General features: G+C 40.7%; 1 protein-coding gene and 1 pseudogene across 5 annotated transcripts in view; one reads left to right on the forward strand and one right to left on the reverse strand.

Moving 5' to 3' along the window:
• The window catches only part of FRMD4B (FERM domain containing 4B), a 229,090-nt gene that overhangs the window by 167,914 nt on the left and 39,529 nt on the right, over positions 1–21,647 (forward strand). For all 5 annotated transcript variants that reach the window (XM_024747081.1, XM_024747077.1, XM_024747078.1 and 2 more), the window contains exons 8-10: positions 16,442–16,525; positions 18,054–18,119; positions 20,333–20,390. In XM_024747081.1, the coding sequence (XP_024602849.1) occupies positions 16,442–16,525; positions 18,054–18,119; positions 20,333–20,390 (208 nt within the window). The remainder of the gene's footprint in view (positions 1–16,441; positions 16,526–18,053; positions 18,120–20,332; positions 20,391–21,647) is intronic.
• Positions 11,764–12,233, reverse strand: LOC112401014 (60S ribosomal protein L32 pseudogene; annotated as a pseudogene).

The raw sequence follows: 21,647 nt of genomic DNA on the forward strand, positions 1-21,647 counted from the left end.
CACCACCAGGGAAGCCCCAGTATTTGTTTTTTTTTGTGACTGGCTTCTTTCACTCAGCATGGTGTCCTCAGGGTTCATCCATTGTATGTATATACCGCTTCGTTTAGCCATTCATCCATGGATGGATACTTGGGCTACTTCCACTTTTGGACTCTTATGAGTAATGCTGATATGAACAAATATAGGTAAACATCTCTTTGAGACCCTGATTTCAGTTCTTTTGGGAAGAGAGATGCATTTTTAAGAAGAATCCCTGGCTTCCAGATAGTTAAGTATATTCTGCTGTTCATTGGAGTGGGGATTGGGGTGAACGCATAGGAATTGGGGATGGATATCAGATCCTTGTTCTAAATCATCAGATCTTACTTACCAAAATTAATACTTGAGGAGCCCAATACTTACATTAAAATATTGTTGTAGGTGAATATTTATTGACATGGAAAAATGATTACAATATAGGAAGTAGGAAGAAAGCATAGGTATTATCCATTTTTATTAAAAAATTATATATACCAATATGTTCAAATACGTGATACAGATATAAAAACTGGTCCTTAAGTAGTAGCATCGTGCAGGAGCCCCTAAATTTTTTTGTTCATACAGCCCCTTTCATTCTCAATATGCATATACTTTTAATTATTTATTTAATTATATAGTTATGTACATGTAGAACTATATTGACATCACTTACACTATAAAATATTCTCAAAAGAGTAATGTATCAAAAGGAAAGAGATAGAGTAACATGTTCCAAGAATGAATAAAAATAAATATCATTAGAAGTTCTAGTATTGGGAGTTCCCTGGCAGTCCAGTGGTTAGGACTCGGCGCTTTCACTGCTGGGGCCAGGGTTCCATCCCGGGTCGGGGAACTAAGATCCTGCAAGCCACGTGGTGCAGCCAAAAAAAAAAAAGAAAGAAGTTCTAGTATATTCTTTCTGCACACCTACAGATCTCTCTACCACATAGACTGTTGTAGAGTAGATTCTGAAGTTAGACAAAGCTGAACTGGATTCCAGAGCCCACTTCTCACTGGTGAATAATCTTAGCTGAGTTACTGAACATCTCCAAGCTGCAGTTTTCCATCTGTAAGTGGGAATAATTAGAGTTCTTTTATAAAAAAAATTTTTTTATTGAGATATGGTTTTTTTTGAGGTATGTAATATTATATTAGTTTCAGGTATAGAGCATAACGATTCAGTATTTTTATATATTGCAAAATGATCACCGCAATAAGTCTGGTTAACATCCAACACCACACATAGTTACAAAACTTTTTTTTTCCTTGTGATGAGGACGTTTAAGATCTGCTCTCTTAGCAGCGTTCAGATGTACAGTACAGTGTTAATAGTGCATTGTGCCCTGCCTGGTTTATGGTAGGGGTAAAAAAAATTAAGCTGGTACTATTGTCATGACTAACAGTTGTCTCGGGATGGTGGGGATAGAAATGTTTACAATTTTCCTTCTTTGCATGTCAGTGTGTTTTCATTTATTGAAAATGAAGATACAGTGCTTACGTAAGAATTCTTTTAAATGTTATTTTGTCTTGTTAAAAAACTCAAGAGCTTAGCACAGTGACCTACAGATCTCCTGCACTGCATCCTTTTTCAAAATGAATGTAAGATTCATGGAACACTACCCACTTGGCCTAACGGAAACTTCCCAAACCAAGGCTTAAAGCCCTTCCCTGCCACCCCAGAGCAGCAAGCCTGTGATTTCCCACCCCCCCCACCTCGTATATGGGAGGCCCTGTCCAGAACCTGCTGGCCCCCAGGGGCCTGCGCGCCTTTGTGAACAGGCTCATTCAGTTCTCAGCACAGGGGCCTGAGGCTGGGCAGGCAGAAAGGAAGCAATTAAGACAGTGGAAACCTACCAGGGAAAAAGCTGTTGGCAGGGCAGACTTCATGGATGTGTGATCTGTGCAGTCACACAGGGCCCCCTGCTCGGAAGGACCCCACTCTTGGTTTGATGCTCTTCTGTCTTGAAATCTTGAAATTCTCCATGATTTTTTCACAAAGAAGCTCCACATTTTGATTTTTCACTGGGCCTTGCAAATTGTAGCTTGGTCCTGGCTGTTGAAAACTGTAAGGCATTGAGAAGGCCCCGGTGTTGAATGGATTGTTAAAGAAGGGGTCCTCTTGTAGGTGTCTAAACGGGTACTCCATTGAGGAAGCTGGAACCACACAGAATTCTGCAAAACAGCCTTTTTGCATATATGTCTGGGAACCTCTTACCCTTTTCTGATTTCACTATGTTTGATCTCCCAGGTCTGAAGCACGGGGAGTAACAACCTTGACTTCATAAGGGCACTGTGAAAATCGAGAGAGAAAATGCACGTGAAAGGGTTACAACAGTGCCTAGCACCTGGAATACTCATTTTTAAAAGCTTCCTAAATATTCAGTTGCTACCCTGGTATCAACAATATGAGCTAGGTAGTATCATTATGCTCATTTTATTTTTTAAATATTTTTCCTGATGTTTACATTTTGTACTTCATTTATTTATTTATTTGTTTTTGGCCACACCCTGCGGCATGCAGAATCTTAGTTCCCTGACCAGGAATCGGACCCACGCACTCTGCAGTGGAAGCGTGGAGTCTTAACTGCTGGACCACCAGGGAAGTCCCTAGCCTCATTTTATAGATGAAGATACTGAGGTTCAGAGAAGTTGAGTAACTTGCCCAAGTCATACAGCTGGTTACCATATGGAGTTAGGGTTTGAACTCAAGCCATCTGATGGCAGAGGTCATGCTTTTTTCACTCCACCATCGTGCACCCTGCTTTCATCATCATCGATTAGGTGCCAGGTATTCCTGTGTACTTTTATCATCTGCTTCTCAAATTATAGCCGTTGAGATCCTCATTCTGCAGATGTGGAGACAGACGTAGTGATCACGGTCACATATCTGTTCCACATATGGTGGTGCTTGGATTTTAACCCCCATCCTCTGAATTTCTCCTCAGCCTTTCCACTTGATAATTCCTCAAGAGTGAATCCAAAAGATGTTTCACAGTATCTACTGCTTTGGGCTGATAAGTTAGACTTTGGCGAACTCTTGGACCCACATGCCAGACAGTTCTTCATAGCTTGTTTCTGGCAGCAATGGAATGTCATCAGCGCTGGCTCAGACCTTGGAATCTCACTGGGTTCCCCCCAACTCCTGGCAACCACCATTCTACCCTCTGTCTCTATGAATTTCTAAAATGTTTTTATTTAAAATATTTACACATTTTCATGTTAACCTAATTCTCAGCCAAAGTCATCCTTATGGATTACATTTCTTCTAAAAGAGTTGAAGTTTCAGAGTAGACAGGATCAGAATCCTTGGCAAGCTGACTAATGTTTAGAAAAATCTCTCATCACATTTTCATTATTATTAGAAATTCTTTAGACTTAAAAAAAAATGTAGTTTGACGGTTGATCCCTATCAAGCACGCAGATGGACAGAGTAATTCGTCCTTTGTTACAAGTTAGGCCACAGACAAAAATTTAACAGCAACAGAATTCTAGCTGAATGGACGCTGTGTTCCCCAGAATGCACACCGGTCTCTTGTCTCTTTGGTGGAGTGCTGAGGTGGGGGGGATCTGACACAAATTCCATGGATTGGTCATGATGTTGGTTGGAAGAGCAAGTTTCAAGGCTGAAATTCCACCAGTTACTGGGGGTTCTGTTGAACCAATCCTAAAGCCACTTAAACCTGGGACTTGCCAAGTCCCTTCCAAAGTTCTTTTCCCATGTGGTTTATTACCAGCCCTTAGGGTTGCCAGATTGAGCAAATAAAACAAACAACGAATAACTTTTTGAGTGTGTGTTCTAAATATTTAATCTGGCAACTCTAATCTAAGATCGCCCACTGGGGATTCTTCTCAGTGGTAGCAATCCACCCGCAGCCTGTTCTGAGAATGGTAGAAATACAGTGTTTATAATTGTTGGTTTCATGGGCTGTGATCAGAAATGAAGGAACACATTTATTGAACATAGGCAGGTGCCTTCATAGCAACATGGCTTCATAGCGTCTTCCCAAGAACCCTATAAAACAGGTCACTATCCCTGTCTTTATAATGAGGAACCGAGGCTCACAAAGGTTAGTTTATCTAAGACCACAAACGTCCTACAAACATGGAGACCTGGGACTGTATCCAGTTCGAAGTCCTTACCTTATTACTGCACATTACAAGTCTAGGGCCAGCTGGTAGGCTGCTCTGTTGATTTGCTTCTAAGTGTGTGGCAGCTTTGCAGTAGCCTGTGTCCCAACCCTGGCTACCCATGTGCCAGCTCTGGTGGGACAGTGGGCAGCCAGGTGACCTCTCTAAGCCTCAGTTTCCTTATCTGTAAGTTAGAAATAGCACCTACATCTACGTTCGCCATAAGGATTAAATGAGTTCTTTTTTTTGTATTTTGTATAAGTAAAATGCTGAGCACTTGTCTGCCACACAGCACATGCCCAGGACAGTCTCCTTTAAAGCCACGAGTTTCATTTATTGTCCTGTGAAGGGGCTGAGTGGTCGGAGGGAGCTGCAAACCAGAGGCAGCCTAGAAACGTGTGCTTACGCCTGATCCCCAGGGAAGGAGCTTCAACGGGTTAAGATGAATGGAGGGCATCCCTCCTTCTCCCAGAAGTGCTGGGGAGCATCCCTAGCTTAAGGGGGAGGCCAGGAGAAGGGCTCCTTTCAGGTCTCACTTTCCGCTCTGCAAATGGTGACCACCTGATTTGGCTTGAGGCGTGATCAAGAACTGTTTAAATGCGGTGGGAAGAAAATTCCAAGATTGGAAAGACCCTGTGACTTGGGAGGGGAGGGGGCAAGGTCTGGCCCAGCCCGCCTGGCTTTTCCGGCCCCTCCCCCCTCCCGCCTTTCCAGTTCCCTCCTCTGCTTCCTTCTCCTGCCCGGCTGCTCCACTTTGACCTGGAGTCCAGAGAACCAGACAAGCAGCCACTGGTCCTCTCGATCTAGCGCCACCTCCCCGAGGGGCCCCTGGGTAAGTCTTTAACATCAGCGGGCCCTGTTTCCCCCTGAGAACTCAGGGTCGGACACACCAAATCAGCTCGCCTAAACCAGCTGGCAGGGTTTGGTGTGGAGGGGTGGAAAGTGAGGCGGGCACTTTATTTTAGCTATTAAGAAATCATCTCAGTCTGTGAGCAGTTCGACTAAACTGCAACAACCAGTGGTGGCTTTAGAATGGGGTGGATTTGAGCCCTAGCTTTCTGCCTTGGTGTATGATTGACTATGAATGATGACAGTTTGTTTCCAACTTTCTGCAGCACCTCCCAAGCCCTCTGTCCTCTAAAAGAGAGAACTCGACAGGGGTAGATATTTTACTATGAATTTTTTTAGTCAAGATTAAAAAATCAGGCATCAGGAACACCTCGTGTGTTTTAAGGAAACTTTGTTGGGTGTTGGGCTTCTCAGGCGGATTTGGGTGCCCTGTTTTAAAATTCTGCTGAAAATGACGGGTCTGATTTTATGGCTCTTAAAACAAATTGTTTAAAACTAAATTTGGTATCTTTGCTGTCAGGGGACAACTCTAGCCTGTAGTGGTTTTGGTTGGGTTTAAGAAACATTGAGTGATAACACATATTGTCTTCTTATCCGTGTTCAGATCTTTGTGGTTTAATCCAGTTTTTGGCTAATCCAGATTAACTGGTTTAAAAAATGCAGGCTATCCTCACCGAAGAAACTAACTTTATTTTTATTTATTTATTTTTAAAATTTTATTTCTTGGCCACACCGTGCGTCATGCGGGATCTTAGTTCCCCCACCAGGAATCATGCCCCCCTGCGGTGGAAGCGCGGAGTCTTAACCACTGGACCGCCAGGGAAGTCCCAGAAACTAACTTTAGTAGAATCGATGAGAGGCCACTATAATTATAAATTCTGAAGCCTCGAGTTAAGCTGGCAGAAGCCTTCCATCTCCTCACCTCCTCCTCCCCCCATTTTCTGTCTCTTTTTGGAATTAGAGGAGTTAGACAGAGTGGTTCAAGCACAGGCTTGGAGTCATATTTGCTACTTTTTTTTTTTGCGGTACGCAGGCCTCTCAATGTTGCGGCCTCTCCCGTTGTGGAGCACAGGCTCCAGACGCGCAGGCCCAGCAGCCATGGCTCACGGGCCCAGCCGCTCCGTGGCATGTGGGATCCTCCTGGACCGGGGCACGAACCCGTGTCCCCTGCATCGGCAGGCAGACTCTCAACCACTGTGCCACCAGGGAAGCCCCATATTTGCTACTTTCTTGCCGTTTGAGTTTAAATCTCTCTTAAATCTCAGTTTTCACATCTATGTAATGGGGGTGCTGGTGATAATAGCATAATGTAGAGAGAGGTTTTTGTCCAGTCTCTGAAACCTAGTAATGCTCAGTGAGTGTGAGCTGTCGTTCAAAGCATTTCTTTTTTTAGGGACTGAATGAAGGTATCCACTCTGTATAACTGCTGGCTCAGCCTTGAAGAGTCTCGTGAAACTAACCTCCTGGGCTGTCCTCAGCCTCTTTGACCTTCTTTCCTGTTTTAAACTGTAGATTGCTATCTCTTTCTTGAAAATCTCCCTTTGTTTTATGATGTGTTTATTCTCTTCCTGTGGTTCTCAAGTCATTTATTAAACGGATCGCTGGGTCCCAGCTTCTGCCCTCCTGATTCTGTAGGTCTGGGGTGGGCTCAAGAATTTGCATTTCTAACAAGTTCTCAGATAATAGGGATGCTGCTAGTCAGGGGATTGTAAAAGAACTACTGTGTTTTCTCATGCTTGTCAACCTTTAAAATCCCTTTACCTAGGAATTAGTGGAGAGAAATTTACTGTTAGAACTCCCTAGTTATTAAGTCAAGGAGATAATAAGCTAGATTCATCACTGAAGGCCAAGTTCCCAGATAACTGAAAGAAACATGATTTTTTTTTTAATTAAAAAAGGGTGATGTGAAGGCAATCTGGCCAGTGAACAAATGCTCTAAGTAAACTGAGAACATACCTTCAACTGCTAACTACCAAGGTGTTGATCAACGCTGGTAGATTAGTTGAGGAAATTAGTGTTTATATTCAGTCTCCAAGATCCTTCTAATAATGACATGTTTAAGCAAGTTGTCCTCCTTAAACACTGGATCCAGCTGGAATGCTTTGGTAATAATTGAGTTGACACCTGTTACACCATTTAACAGACATTAAATACAGTTTTTCTGGCTGCTATGATCATTGCCATGGACCATTCCTTCAGTATAGTGCAAAACTTTGACGGCCACCCCAGCTCTCTAGCAAGCATAGATAAGGAAGTGGCTTATCACCAGCCTCTGTACAGGCAACTCCAGAAGACTGGCAAACGTTTCTAATTTACACCAGTTCCTAAAGACAGTAAATCTTTAGCTGGCACATAGCACAGTATTAAATAGAGCTCCCAGCTGTGACAACTTGCTTGAGGTCTTGGAGGCCCCTTAGGCTACATGGTAGACTTTATCTTGAGTGTTCAACAGGCATTAACTATAGCTTTTTTACATTTGCATATGCATGAGTTATACTCATGCAAGACTCCAGTCCCAAGTTACTTTTTAAAGAGCTTAATTTATGTCTTGGTGATGTTTCTACGCTCATTTCCATTGGGTCATTATATTTAACGTGCTTTGTAGGCACCTTTGCTTGCAATTTCAGTTAAGGAAGAGCGTTAGCATCAAAAAGAAAAGGGAAGTTTGGGGCTTGGGCTTTTTTTTTTTTTTTTAAACTGTCCTAGAAACCTAAGGGTGCTTCTACACCAAGCATTGACAGCTACCATCTTTGAGGGATCTCATTCAGTGATCTGTTTGCTCCAGAAGTGCCAGCACCACAGTTTGCTAATTGCCCGCACTTCCTCGTCCTCCAGTCTGAGAATGGCAGGTGGCTGATTGTCACTGTGGGCAAGTTCCCAATTAGGCACAAACAGGTGCACACATCTGCTGGGGGTGGCTGTTTCCACACAACTGCTCCAGCGCACACAAAGGGTGGCCTCAGCTTTGCCAGCCATGTGGCTCTCTCAAAAATGAGTGAGGTTGGCACATTCCTACAGGGCTTTTGCGGTCAGTAAAGAAAAACAAGAGCCCGTGAAAGGGGCTTGGGAATGCCAGAAGGAATCATCACGGGAAAAAGAGCTGCGGTGGCTAAACGGTGGGTCATGGGCCGCTTTCTTCTAGAAAGCTGTCAGAATAGGAACTTGGAATACCTAAAGGAGGTATTATCAGGTATTTAATCTAATTATCAGCCTAGATAATTAAATAAAACGCAGTGTTCTTCATTGTGGCATCTGAATTCCTGCTGAAAGGATGAAGAATAGCAATTTCTGGTCTGTTACTGAGAAGGAGCTAGTCTTGTAGATTTATGGGCATTGTCTTTGGCTAGAACCTGGAGAAAGCAGTCCCTCTTGGCAGTTCTGGTCAAGTTCATCTTTAAAATAACACTTCCATTGCATTCGGGTCAAGAACGTCCAGACAGGACTTTCCTGGTGGCGCAGTGATTAAGAATCCGCCTGCAAACGCAGGGGACACGGGTTCGATCCCTGGTCCAGGAAGATCCCACATGCCGCGGAGCAACTAAGCCTATGCGCCACAACCACTGAGCCTGTGCTCTAGAGCCCGCGAGCCACAACTAGAGAAAGCCCACCCGCAGCAAGGAAGACCCAACGCAGCCAAATATAAATAAATTAAAAAAAAAAAAAGAACGTCCAGACAGGGTGAGTGCGTTTCCTGCTGGGACGAGGCAGAGACATCTCCGTCCAGGCTTGCTCACCTCCCGGCTGTTTAGAGGCCCTCCCTTGGGATTCTGAGGTTGATCCTCATTCATATAAACCTAGCCTCCCACCCTGCCTGCCTGTCAGCCCCAGGAGGGGCCTTCTCTGCCCAAGCCAGACCTGGCTGCCTCTGCCAGCTCAGTGGATCCACGTGGCCTTGGCTCCCAGGCAAATTCCCCCACAGGGGTTCTTCGGAGGGTGAACAAATAAGCACTCAGCTACTGTCAGTCCACTCAAACGTGAAATCCTTCAGGTTCTAAACTCTGAAAATGATCAGGATTAACTTAAGAATAATGCACCAGTGTTTGAAACACTTGCCTTCTAAATGGCAACGGGCTTGCTCATCAGTACCCTCCCTTACACCCACTAACCATATTTGACTTAGTTTTATGTGAATTATATCACCCGGAAGGATGTGTAAAACATGTATGAATGGTTTAAATAACAAATTAGAAATTACACAGCCACATAACCACACCCAATGAGGAATGTTGCCAGGATCCCACCCCACCCCCATTGTGTAGTGGACCCCCCTTTCCCAGTAAAAATCCTCCTGTTTCCCCAGAGGTGCTTGGGCTGTATAGAACATATTTTCTTGTTTTGCTTTATACTGTATCACCTATGTATGATTCTCTGTAGTTTCATTTTGTTTGCTTTCGAACTTATATACATGGGGTGGTGATGTATATATTATTTTGGGTCTTGCTTCTTTGCTAAATACCGTGAGATTCATCACGTTGTGTGAAGCTAGTCTGTATTTTGTTTGCTGCATGGTATTCCACTGTATGAATACTGTAATTTTATCATTTCTACTGTTATGGGATATTTGGGCTGTTTTCTTTATTTGTCTTACTGTGAGCAATGCTGCTATAAACCCTTTTCTTTTGCGTAAGTTTCTCTAGAGGTATACCTAGGAAAGGATCTCTGGGTCATGAGGTATGCAGATTTCCAAAAAGATCATGTCAATGGGCATTCTACAGCAATGGATGGGAGTTCCTATCACCCTTCATCTTCACGTAACCTCAGTGCAGTCGGCTGCAAAGTGGTAATTCATTGAAGGTTCAATTTGCATTTCCCTGAGTACTTATAAAGCCGAACACTTGCTTCTGCCTGTTGGCCACTTGGGTTTCTACTTGTGCACTGCTTGTTGAACGATTTAACCCATTTTGCTGCCAGGTCATCTGTCTCAGCCATCTTTTTCGTCCTCTTTTAGTGTCATAGACAGGGCCCCAGCTCAATCACCTCCTTATTGGTGGTGGCTTGTTAGAAGTTTCCTGTGTTAATAGGTCCTTATAGAAAGTGATGTTGTGTATTCACAAGAAAGGATATTTTGCGATAGCACAAGTGAACAGATTTGGAGGATTAATAGGAACCTTTTCTAACACAAAGAAATTAAGGCTGTGTTTTTTCCTGAGAAAGTAATCTTTTGGGATGGTCCAGATTCCACATTTGTCAGAATTATTTATGTGTCTCATTTACTCATGCCCTACTGATGTTTTGCACTGTAAGTAAATTATCTGAAACTAGAAACCAAGCTGAACTGAGAAGGGCCTCCCTAGACATTCTTTACTCTTAGTTTGTCAGAAATTGCAAAGCGATAGTGATGGTCTGCAGGTATGTTTTATATAGCCTGCACAATGCTTTACTTTTTATTTTTGGCTTTCCTTTTTTGTTTTTTGGTTGAGGCAGTATTTTAAAATTCAGACATTCTAGGTAAAACTCTGGGATTTTGCCTTATTTTTGAAGAAAGTGCAATCATTAGGCAATAGTGGATCCACATTCTCACGTGGCAGAAATTACATTGATCTGAGTGGTGGTTCCCCATCAGCAGTGGCACCTGATTGTTTCCTCAGTATCCAATCTCCCTTTTCTCCATATTAGTAATAATATTAGTAGCAAGGCATGTGGCTGCCCAAAATAAAGACTACATATCTCAGTGTCCCTTGCAATTATCAAGAGCCTTGTGATTGTTCTGGCCAGTGGAAGTGGGCAGCTTTCAGGTTCTGCCCCTAAAGGAGTGGGTATGTCCTCCTTTATTCTTTTTCCCCTACGTGGTGGCTAAAAGGTGGACATGGTGGTGAGCTATCTCAGACCATGTGAAGGACAGCAGAACCCCACGAACAGTGAAGCAACAAGAGTCTCGGTCCCTGAACACTTCATGCTATTCTAGCTCTAACTTGTAGGTAAAGAGAAATTAAAGTGTTGATCTCTGTCACGCAGAGTCAAATCTATATCCTAAGTAACTTCAAGTGGGTAATGTTCTCTCCTCTTCCTCATGGTCCCCACCGAGTCCCCATTGTGTCCCTGTGTCTGCTGCCGAGCTTGACTTGCCTTTCTCAGCTGGCTTAGACAGTTGGATTTCTAATGCTTCTCTCACTTGGCTCCTATTAGAGAGTTGCTTCTAAGATATATTTATATTCTAATATTTAATAGTCTAAGAGTGACACAAAAGAAAAATTCTTAAGTCTGAAAGATACAATACAATTAGAAGTTTTAGGGTTGAATTATCAGGAGTTTTATAATAATCCAAATCAGGGTTTCTCAACCCTCAACACTATTAACATTTGGGGCAAGATAATTCTTTATTGCTGGGGGCCCATCTTATGTATTGTAGGTTGTATAGTAGCATCCTGGCCTCAGTTCAGTAGATGCCAGTAACACCTCCTTCCCCAATTGTGACTGTCAAAAAATGTCTTAAGACGTTGCTAAATATCCCCCGAGGGGCAGAATTGCCCCAGTTAAGAACCACTAATTTAAAGTATATTTCTTTATTTTTTTACCTTTTTAAAAAAAAAATTAATAGACTTCAGTTTTTAGAGCAGTTTTAGGTTTACACAAAAATTGAGCAGAAAGTATGGAGAGTTCTCATATATCCTCTCTCTTTCCCCCTCCCCCTCTCTTCGCAGTTTCCCTTATCAGTAACATCTTGCATTAGTGTAGTACATTTGTTACAAGTGATGAATCAATACTGACAGATTTTTTTTTTTTTTGCTGTTTTACGGTTTTATTAAACAAAACGTGCACACGAGCTGTCTATTCATTTTCTTCGCCGCGCAGCCTGTCGTTGGGATTGGTGACTCTGATGGCCAGTTGGGCTGCTCTTTCCACAGTGGCTTTGCGGTTCTTGGAGGAGACGTTGTGCGCAATCTCAAAACAGTAAGACTTGTTGCACGTCAGCAGCACTTCAAGCTCCTTGACGTTGTGGACCAGGAACTGGACCAGGAACTGGGCAAAGCCGCTGGGCAGCATGTGCTTTGTTTTCTTGTTGCTCCCGTAACCGATGTTGGGCATCAAGATCTGGTCCTTGAATCTCGTGCGCACCCTGTTGTCAATGCCTCTGGGTTTCTGCCAGTTCCGCTTAATTTTGACATACCAGTCTGACTGGTGCTGGATGAACTTCTTGGTCCTCTTTTTGACAATCTTGTGCTTCACGAGGGGTCTGAGGGCAGCCATGATGCCGAGTAGGAGATGGCGGCCACCTCCGTAGGCAGCGCCGAGGAAAAGAAGACGAGAGATTATTATTAGCTAAAGTCCCTAGTCAAATCATGGTTCACTCTGTGTTCTATAGCTTTTGACAAATGCATCCATGATTACAGTATTATTCACAATAGTTTCACAACCCCCCCAAATCCCTTGTGCTCCACCTATTCAATTATATTCCTTTTAAAGTAGTCTAAACTTTCCTTAAAATGATCCCTAAGCCACTTGCCTATTAATGCACATTTTAGTTGTTTCCCAGTGATTGATTAGTTTCCCAAAAAGGTCTTAATGAGTAAATATTCATTGTTATTTAGGATGCTGCCTTGTGATTAACGTTTGGTAATTTATTGATTTATTTAGTCACCATTTCCAGATGTATAGTGTCTTATCGCATCTTAGGACTAGGGTAGGTTCTAATGGTGCATAGTTAAAATTAAAAACTCCTTGGGAAGGTGACATGTCGAAGGCCAAAGCTCATCTTTCAGTATATCCAAGACAGGTAGTATTTTTCTCCAGTTGTAACATGTAGCTATTTCTTAAGTTAGTCACTAGATATACAAGTTGTGTGTTTAGCAGACATGTGTTAAATGCTTTAATACTAGAAAAATCTCAGTATATTGAGAGACTGGTGCTTTAAGGACACAGGAACTAAAATCATCTTAAAGGACAGCAACTTCAAGTTTCCCATTTCACACTTATTCTCAACCATGAGCTTGTTGAATAAAATGATGGATAAAATTTCCCTCTCATTTCATTCCCCTCTCTCCTCTCTCCTTTGGCTGACTACATTGGTGTAAGTTAAAAGCAACTTCGTCATATGACACCTGTTTCTACATGCTCAGCATGCAGTATACACTTAATACGTATTTGCTAAATGAATAAATGAATTTATGGTAAATAGCAGCTTCGCTTCTTCTACTCTAGTAGGTCTCGATTGCCACAAAATTAACTATAATCCAAAGAAATAAGTGAATGTGAGGCTGAGTTCTTGGAACACAGCACACAGTTCACATGAACCCAGGAGATAACACAAATGTGGCTGGTGGTGATGATTAATAACAAAAAGTGTTATCCTTAGTCTGTCACTTTAGAACGTGTACAGGTATTTGCCCTTCACAAAAAATTCATAAGCCAACCTCTTTGAAAAGGAAATGGGATTTGAAGGACAGAGCATAAAAGAAATTATTAAGAGAAATAAATGTCATTACTGGGAGTCGACAGGTGACCTTTACTGTGATTAAATACGATTGTGGTATATATTTTGGTTTTCAGGAAGCCCAAACCAGTTTCCTGAGATTGTCAATGTGGTTAAGCCATACTGCTCAGATTTCAAATGAATAGAGAGATTTATCCTTATGTAAGAATGGGAGCCAAGTGACTTTTCATTTCCTGGAGTAATTTGTAAAGTCAGATCTCTCACCTTTGGGAAAGGCCCCAAGCCTAGTTTTGAAGTACAGCATTGACAGGTACAAATCATACCGTGTCTAAGCTAGGTGCCACTCAACTCTATCTGTTCCCGCTGAAAGTAAGTTTATATACAGGTAGCTTAGTGGGTTCACCTGATTGTCCTGTGGGCTGGTGGGGAAACTTGGTGATAGAACCAGTAAACAAACCTTCTGTAGACATTGAAGGAGAACCAGTTACACCAGGCCTGATCAAGTGACAGGAGAGAGCAATTTCTAATCCAGTACAGTGCAACATAGACCAAACAAAGCCTGTCTGCAGGCCATACTTGGTTCCCTAGTTTGACCTATAACGTTTGATCTAGGTAATTGAATGAATGCTTTGGGAGGAGACTGACCTTGAGTTCAGCGTGTAGTCCTACAGTTGGGGGTTCATCTCTTTCAGTATCACGATTCACATTGGGGCAAACCCTGGGGAAGCTAATGTAAAAATGCTTGAGTGATGGATTTTGCAACTAATCAGTTCAGAGTTTTCATTTATAGGTAGGGGGGAGGGTGAAGGGGAGCTCTGCCTTGCCAGAGATGAGAATGTCCCAGGACGCTGCTCTGGGAGTCTTTCAGGGAATCAGGTAATAGAATACAGTGGTGATGGTCTTGGCCTTTGAAGCCCCCTGGCTCCTCCACATAGTAGCTGAGAGATGTTGAACAAGAGGCTTAGCTTCTCTGAACCTCAGACTCTTACTTGTGAAGTAGTCTGGGTAATAATAGTACCTACCACATGGGAAGAGTTGTGATGGGACTTCCATGAGGTGAACAGTGCCCTAGAAGTGCATTTCATGCTGCTCTTGGTAACCTCAACAAAGAGATGATAATGGCAAAGATATGAAGAGGTGGCAAGTAAGTGGAAAAAAGTTACCAGTATGCTGTTTGATGAACACCAACCAGGGTAATCATGATTTTGAGTAACTCTTTAATGTGCTTATCCTAGGCTCTAATGAACCCCAGAGAGTCATGTCTGTTTCATCAGAGACTGCCTTCTTAAATACTTGGGACTGTTCTCACACTGCAGGACAAACCTGACTGGGTCATATTACCTGTTCTCCCTTCTGTTAAGTTCCTTAAAGACCACACCCTTCTCTCTCTCTCTTTTTTTTTTAACATCTTTTTTGGAGTATAATTTCTTTACAGTGGTGTGTTACTTTCTGCTGTATAACAAAGTGAACCAGCTATATGTATACATATATCCCCATATCCCCTCCCTCTTGCGTCTCCCTCCCACCCTCCCTATCCCACCCACACCCTTCTCTTTTCACAACCAGAATTTTGCCCTTTTTTTTTGGTTCTGTTTTGTTTTCATTGTATTATTGGTTTTTTTTGGTTTTTTTTGTTTTTGTTTTGTTTTGCGGTACGCGGGCCTCTCACTGTTGTGGCCTCTCCCGTTGCGGAGCACAGGCTCCGGACGTGCAGGCTCAGCGGCCATGGCTCACAGGCTCAACCGCTCCATGGCATGTGGGATCTTCCCAGACCGGGGCATGAACCCGTGTCCCATGCATCGGCAGGCGGACTCTCAACCACTGTGCCACCAGGGAAGCCCTGTATTATTGTTTTTAACTGAGATATAGTTGATTTACAATATTATGTGTTTCAAGTGTATGACATAGAGATTCACAGGTTTTAAAGATTGAACTCCATTCATAGTTATTATAAAATATTGCCTGTATTCCCAGAATTTTGCCATTTTAAAATTAGCTGATGTTTCATGAGGTACATTTTAGTTCACTTGTTGCAATTTGAGGGATAACTTCCTTGGATTTCATTAGAAACACATTTTCAAGTCATCTTTTTAAAAAATTTTTTATTTTAATTTAATTTTTTTTTATTTATTTATGTTTGGCTGCGTTGGGTCTTTGTTGCTGCACACAGGCTTTCTCTAGTTGCAGCGGGCTGGGGCTACTCTTTGTTGTGGTGCGTGGGCTTCTCATTGCGGTGGCTTCTCTTGTTGCAGAGCACGGGCTCTAGGCGCGTGGGGTCAGTAGTTGTGGCTCGCATGCTCTAGGGCACAGGCTCAGTAGTTGTGGCGCACGGGCTTAGTTGCTCCGTGGCATGTGGGATCTTCTTGGACCAGGGATCAAACCCGTGTCCCCTGCATTGGCAGGTGGATTCTCAACCACTGCGCCACCAGGGAATTCCCTCAAGTCATCTTCTATCCAAGTGATTTCCGCAGATGGCTGACTTGGTCCATTTTATTTCAGAGAGTGTCAAGGAAGTAACAGATGAGTAATAGAAAGGTCTATACTCAAATGTTTTTATTGCAATGATAGCTATTATGAAAAATGGTGATTCTATGTGAATGGTTTTAGGATAACCAGTGTTCCAACATTGTGAATATTATGTAACCACTAAAAATAATTATGAGGGTACTACAGGAGTGTGGAGAAAGTGTATAATGAAATTTGAAGAATGCTGCATAAAAATAGAATATAAAGTGTGCACAATGTAGTAATAATTATATATCAATAATAAAATAGACACATATAGGAAATATACAATGAAAATGGAGTTTATAAGTAAGGAAAATGGGATTATGGCAATTTAATAGTATTTAAAATTTTTTTTTTTTTTTGTCTTTTAAAAACTTCAAAATCTCATCAGGTTGGTTGTCCATTTGGGGGCTGCCTTTAGTTAAAGTCTACAGCCTTATGTATGCTGACAATAACATTTGGCAGAGCCCAGTGTGCTGTTGTTACTTTTCAGATTTCATGTGGTGACCAGCTTGGGTAATCTTTTAGGTAACGACGACTGACATACTGTATTACTTTTCTTTTTAGTGATGAAAATGCCAGGAAAGATTTAAAGACATTACCAGCCTTTCCAACCAAAACTCTGCAGGAGCACCCCTCCCTTGCCTACTGGTAAGCCACACCAAGATTGCCAGTGACCCTGTTACGGTAACCTCCACGGAGAACGGCATGCTCTTCAGGGAACTAAAAGAAATACAAGTGCGGAAAATATCAAACTGCCCATCATACGTGTCAGTCTAATCATAAGTAGACCTTGATCCTTCCAGTGAAAAGGTCTTATGAAATCTCTCTGGAGATCATTGTCCCAAGCCTGTAGTCACGTGTGAAGAGTGGCCATGTGCCTTCTCGTTCAAGTGCATGATACATTTGTAGAGTGTGCTTTTAAGTGAATCCTGCTCAGTATATGTGCAGTCACTGTGTAATGCAGGCTTAATGTGGCAGAGTGCGGTACAAGTGGTATAAAATACAGATTTCCTTGAACAGAGGCATTCATAATAAACAGTAACAGCCTCAATGATCACGTTTCCTCTACAGCCAGAAGTCACTGTCTATTTTGAGTTGTTTTATTTGCCTGTATTTTAATGAATCCATAGTACCCATTTCCCATGCAACATTTTTCCTAGAAAAGTACGTTTTCTCCCCTTGAATTACTTACATTCCCTTTAAATATATTTTCCTCGATTTAAGGCTGTGAATCCTGAAGATGGTTTTCCTTTCCACTAAAAAACTGGTTACAAAATAAATATTCAACGTGAATAGCTGTAATATGAAAGTTGGAATATTTCCCAAGTCAATAGTGAGAGTAGGTACTGAGGCTACATTGCATCCTGGGTCTGGAACCTTCTAAATGAATCATTGTTAAGTGACAGTTTCTTAAGGATAAAAAGCAAAGACCAATTACTGTTGCTTATTTGTTGTATAGAGGTAAAAAGGTTTATTCTTCTCAGTTATACTTGAGATATGACTAATGAGCTACCAGTCTGAAAGGAGGGTAAATAACTGAATGATGTCAAAGGTGACCAGACTTCAGCCTGTTTCTCCTTTCTAGCCAAAAAGTTTTATTCTAAGACAATAATGAAGGGTTTTCTTCTAAAGTATCATGTCCACAAGTAGTAAGGGTAGAATATTTTAGATTGAACACTCACTCAGAAGCATTTTTAATTCTTTCTAAATCTTTCTGAACAATTTAAGGAAAATGTCTATAATACCTTACACTTGCTGATCTCTCTAAAAAACCCTTTTAATTTCCCCAGCAAGGCTCTCTAACTAGCATTTAATAACATTATTTTGTATTTGTTATATTCCATTCAGTTATGGGAGAGAATATTAGTTTTTTATTTGATGAAATGATATTATGTTTCCTTTTCTAATAACTTAAGTTTTCAAAAATTTACATATTTTATAAGTATATTATATAAAATTGTATAAAATCAAGATAAGGTAGTCAAATGTCTGAGGTTCAGGAGTCCATATGTCCATATCCTACAAAAACAAAAGTCAACTAGCTTCTGTCTCCCAAACAAGTTGGTCTAGGCCTTCTTTCTCAAGTGTTTCAAGTAGGCCACCTGAGAATCTTGAAATCGGATCTGTACCTCATACAGTCATGCATTGCTCTACTTTTCATTTCCTTGTTTTACAGTGAGGACAGGGTAATTGAGCATTATTTGAAAATCAAAGGTCTGACTCGGGGTCAAGCTGTGGTTCAGTAAGTATCTTTCTTTTTGCTTAGATATAGTTGTAATGTCTTCCGTTTGAGAAAGTCATCTGAAATGATTTCTATTGTGTAGTTTGTGTGCATATAGTACTCACCTGGTTAGAAGTATCTTACCATGAATTATAAAGTGTCTTGGGTCATTCCATACTTTGGTGTCATCAATTCAGATGCCTACCAGTGTCAGACAGGTAACAATAATGAGAACTCATAGGCCAAGTGTAGGCAATAGGGAGTGGTGGGGACTGTGGTGAACTAGAGAGCTTTTGCCCTGGCTAGAGACAAGACTACTCAGCTTCAGCATTCAGGCATAATGTTGCCAGATCATCTGATGTTTTTCAAGAAAAGCTGGAAATTACAATTTTTTAAATCCTAACTTTAAACATTGCAAAGTAATTTTAAGAAAATTTTAGTACAACATGAGCCAAACAACATCTGTCTGGAGGCCGTGTTTTGTCACCTGGTTTGTGACTCTATTTTGGGTGGAGCACGCAGTGTCAGTGTTGGATAATCTGTTTCTTTATGGTACCAATAGCAGACCATAATGATAGATTTCTGCATTTTAGACCTATAGAGTTACCGTCATTTATTAAGAACAGTTCACAGGCTACACTGAAGTTTTTAAATTGTAAAAAGTAAATTTATAATTTAAAATTTTTTGAATTGTAAAAACGAATGTAGCATTATTGCTATAGTAATTGTACAGTAGAATAACTGTTATGGCCATTTAAGTTTTAACAAAAATTCTGCTGAATATAGCTCAGAGCATGTGAGAAGTGAAATAAGGACTTGGCGATCACTATTCCCCTGGTCAGTGTATAGATTTCCCCCACATCCCTGCTCTTGCGCTCATCTCCTTTTCGTCATAGTGCACCTGCTGTGATCTTCAAGACAGAAATGAGAAGTTAACAGCCTGAAGTTGAATCCCTGACTTGTGCCTGTTTTGTGAACTGGAAAACAAAAAGGAATAACAATTTCCATGAAGGATTTTAGGTTAGGTTAATGAGTGTATTATGAACTGTGCTTGTTGAAATGCAGCGTCCTCTTACTTCCTTTGATCATTATCATTGTGGCTGCAAATTAGAAATTGTCTAACTTGGTAGTTAAGGCTCTAGACTGTGGACTCCGACTCACTTTGTTGGAATCCTGGCTGTGCAGTGAAATTGCTGCCTGGCCTTGGCACATCTACCTTTTTTTAAAAAAAATAAATTTATTGGGCTTCCCTGGTGGCGCAGTGGTTGAGAGTCCATCTAGAGCACAGGCTCAGTAGTTGTAGCAAGGGGCTTAATAGCTCCGTGGCATGTGGGATCTTCCTGGACCAGGGCTCAAACCCTTGTCCCCTGCATTGGCAGATGGATTCTTAACCACTGCGCCACCAGGGAAGGCCCCCTAACTTTTTATATTCACTAACATGTAGACCTTTTACTTTAAAAAGTTATCACATTATTGATTACAAGGTCCAGAGCCATTGATCTCCAAAATGTTATTAAAGAGTCCACTTGTATCATACAGGAACCTCAATTCTGTGTGGGCAGAGAGGAAATCTTACACAATTTCGTCCACTCCATAAAGTCTTAAAGTTATACAATAAATACTTGTTGAATTAAAAATAACAAGAGGTACATCATCACTTTAATTTTTTGGGGGGGTGCATATTTTTAAAAATCAGGTTTGCATATAATAAAATTCACTGTTTTAAAGCATATATTTCTAAGAGGTTTGACTTAAAAGTTAAGTATAAATTTCTAAAAGTGTACCACCATCAGTGATAAAAACCACCGTGTTTTTATTATAGCATGTTTGCTTAATTTACAGCAAGCAGAAAATAAGCTTTATTTTTTACTTATTATGAGCATGCCCCAAAAGTTGATTCTCATGACTTGCATCATTAGGTGCTAGTTTAAAAATACTTGAAGTTTGGGTTTATAATAAAGTACAATATGTTTCTAAGCCATAGAAATTTTAATATGCAGAAAATAACATTTCCTATAGCTTTTTGAAATTGAATTTTTGTTAACAACCTCCCAACATTTGGATAAAGTAAAATATATTACTCCCTGGAGTGGTTTATTCTATTTCTACTTTAGTCAAAGACAAAGTTATAATGAGGAAAGTAGATACAAATTGTGTTTCTTTAGATCACTTTTCCCAAAAGGACCCTCCAACTAATTTAATAAGAGGTTATAATATATATTCATTTTCCATAGGTATATGAAAATAGTAGAAGCTCTACCGACCTATGGAGTCCATTATTCTGCAGTAAAGGTAAATACTTTTATATGACAAACCTTTCATCATGCCTGTGTTATTTTAGGAGAGTTAGTGAACAACACCAACTTTGTAAAATCACATAAATCAATATGCATATGTATGTAAATTATCTCTAGAAATTTCAGCATTTAGAATAGGATTGATTTTCTTAAAAAAATAAAAGCCTGATTGTATCTTGTCATTTTTAGCAAATCATAAAGCACATTATTTTTGCGAAATACTAGCTGTGTTCAGGTGTGTTCCCGAAGCCTCTGTTAGCCCTGAAGTATTCAGGTCATTCTCTTTTGGCACACCTAATCTTTTAGCTACTTTTGCTGATTTTTCTCTTTTCCAATTGTGTACCTTTCTAATGCTACTAGATGCTCATTTGATAGTGCCTTTGTATGAGAATCATTGCAGAATCATCCAGTATCATTTCAGCAGCTTCACAAAATCCTCAAGTTTTTACAAGATTTGCAGTACCCATTTTCAATTGGTATGTTTTATATTTGCGTAGTACTTTCAGTTGTTTAGACACAGGGAGAGACTGACTAAGAAATATTTTGAGACGATAGAGGATAAAGCATATTGTTAAGAAGAGAGTCCTGTTTGAAAGAGGAATAATTTTATACTTGATCAATCTTGAGTGACTTTTCAAGTTCTGACAGTGTTTGCAATTCAAAATGGAGGGGAATTGGATAATACCTGTATAATGAGGACACCTTGTACTAAAAATACGTACCAATTCCACTTTAATTTCTACTGATTCTTAATTTGTTTGCATATGGGTATATGTTTAAGCCCAAGTTTTTCTTTCCCTATGTCAGTATATATCCCTTTCTTTGGCAAGACCTAAAAGATAAATTTATGAAAAAAAATGTATTCCTCCCCTCCCCATACGTACCTCGAAGTCATTATTCACGCATCTCATCTTTGAATCATATAATTCACCCAAAGAATTTTTTAGTATTCCCATGTTCATTTGTTAAGTATATTATAAACATTAGGATTTGGAACCACTTTTCTCATCGTTGTGATTCTTTGGAAACTTCTCTGACCTTTATAACTGGTTACTAATCAAGAGAACAAAGAGCTTTTTTTCTTTCTCTTCTTTTTTTTTTTTTTTTCCAGTGGTTAACTGGCTTTGTACTCTGGATTAATTCCTGGTTGAATTACTTACATTTTATTTCTTCTCTCCAACTGTTTAATCCTACCAATAATGCTACTTTCTTTTTGATGGTGTTAATAGTATTGGTGTGCTTTGACTTATAG

Source organism: Neophocaena asiaeorientalis, unplaced genomic scaffold (genome assembly GCF_003031525.2).
Source record: "Neophocaena asiaeorientalis asiaeorientalis breed wild unplaced genomic scaffold, Neophocaena_asiaeorientalis_V1.1 scaffold130, whole genome shotgun sequence".
In the NCBI taxonomy this organism is placed as follows: domain Eukaryota; kingdom Metazoa; phylum Chordata; class Mammalia; order Artiodactyla; family Phocoenidae; genus Neophocaena; species Neophocaena asiaeorientalis.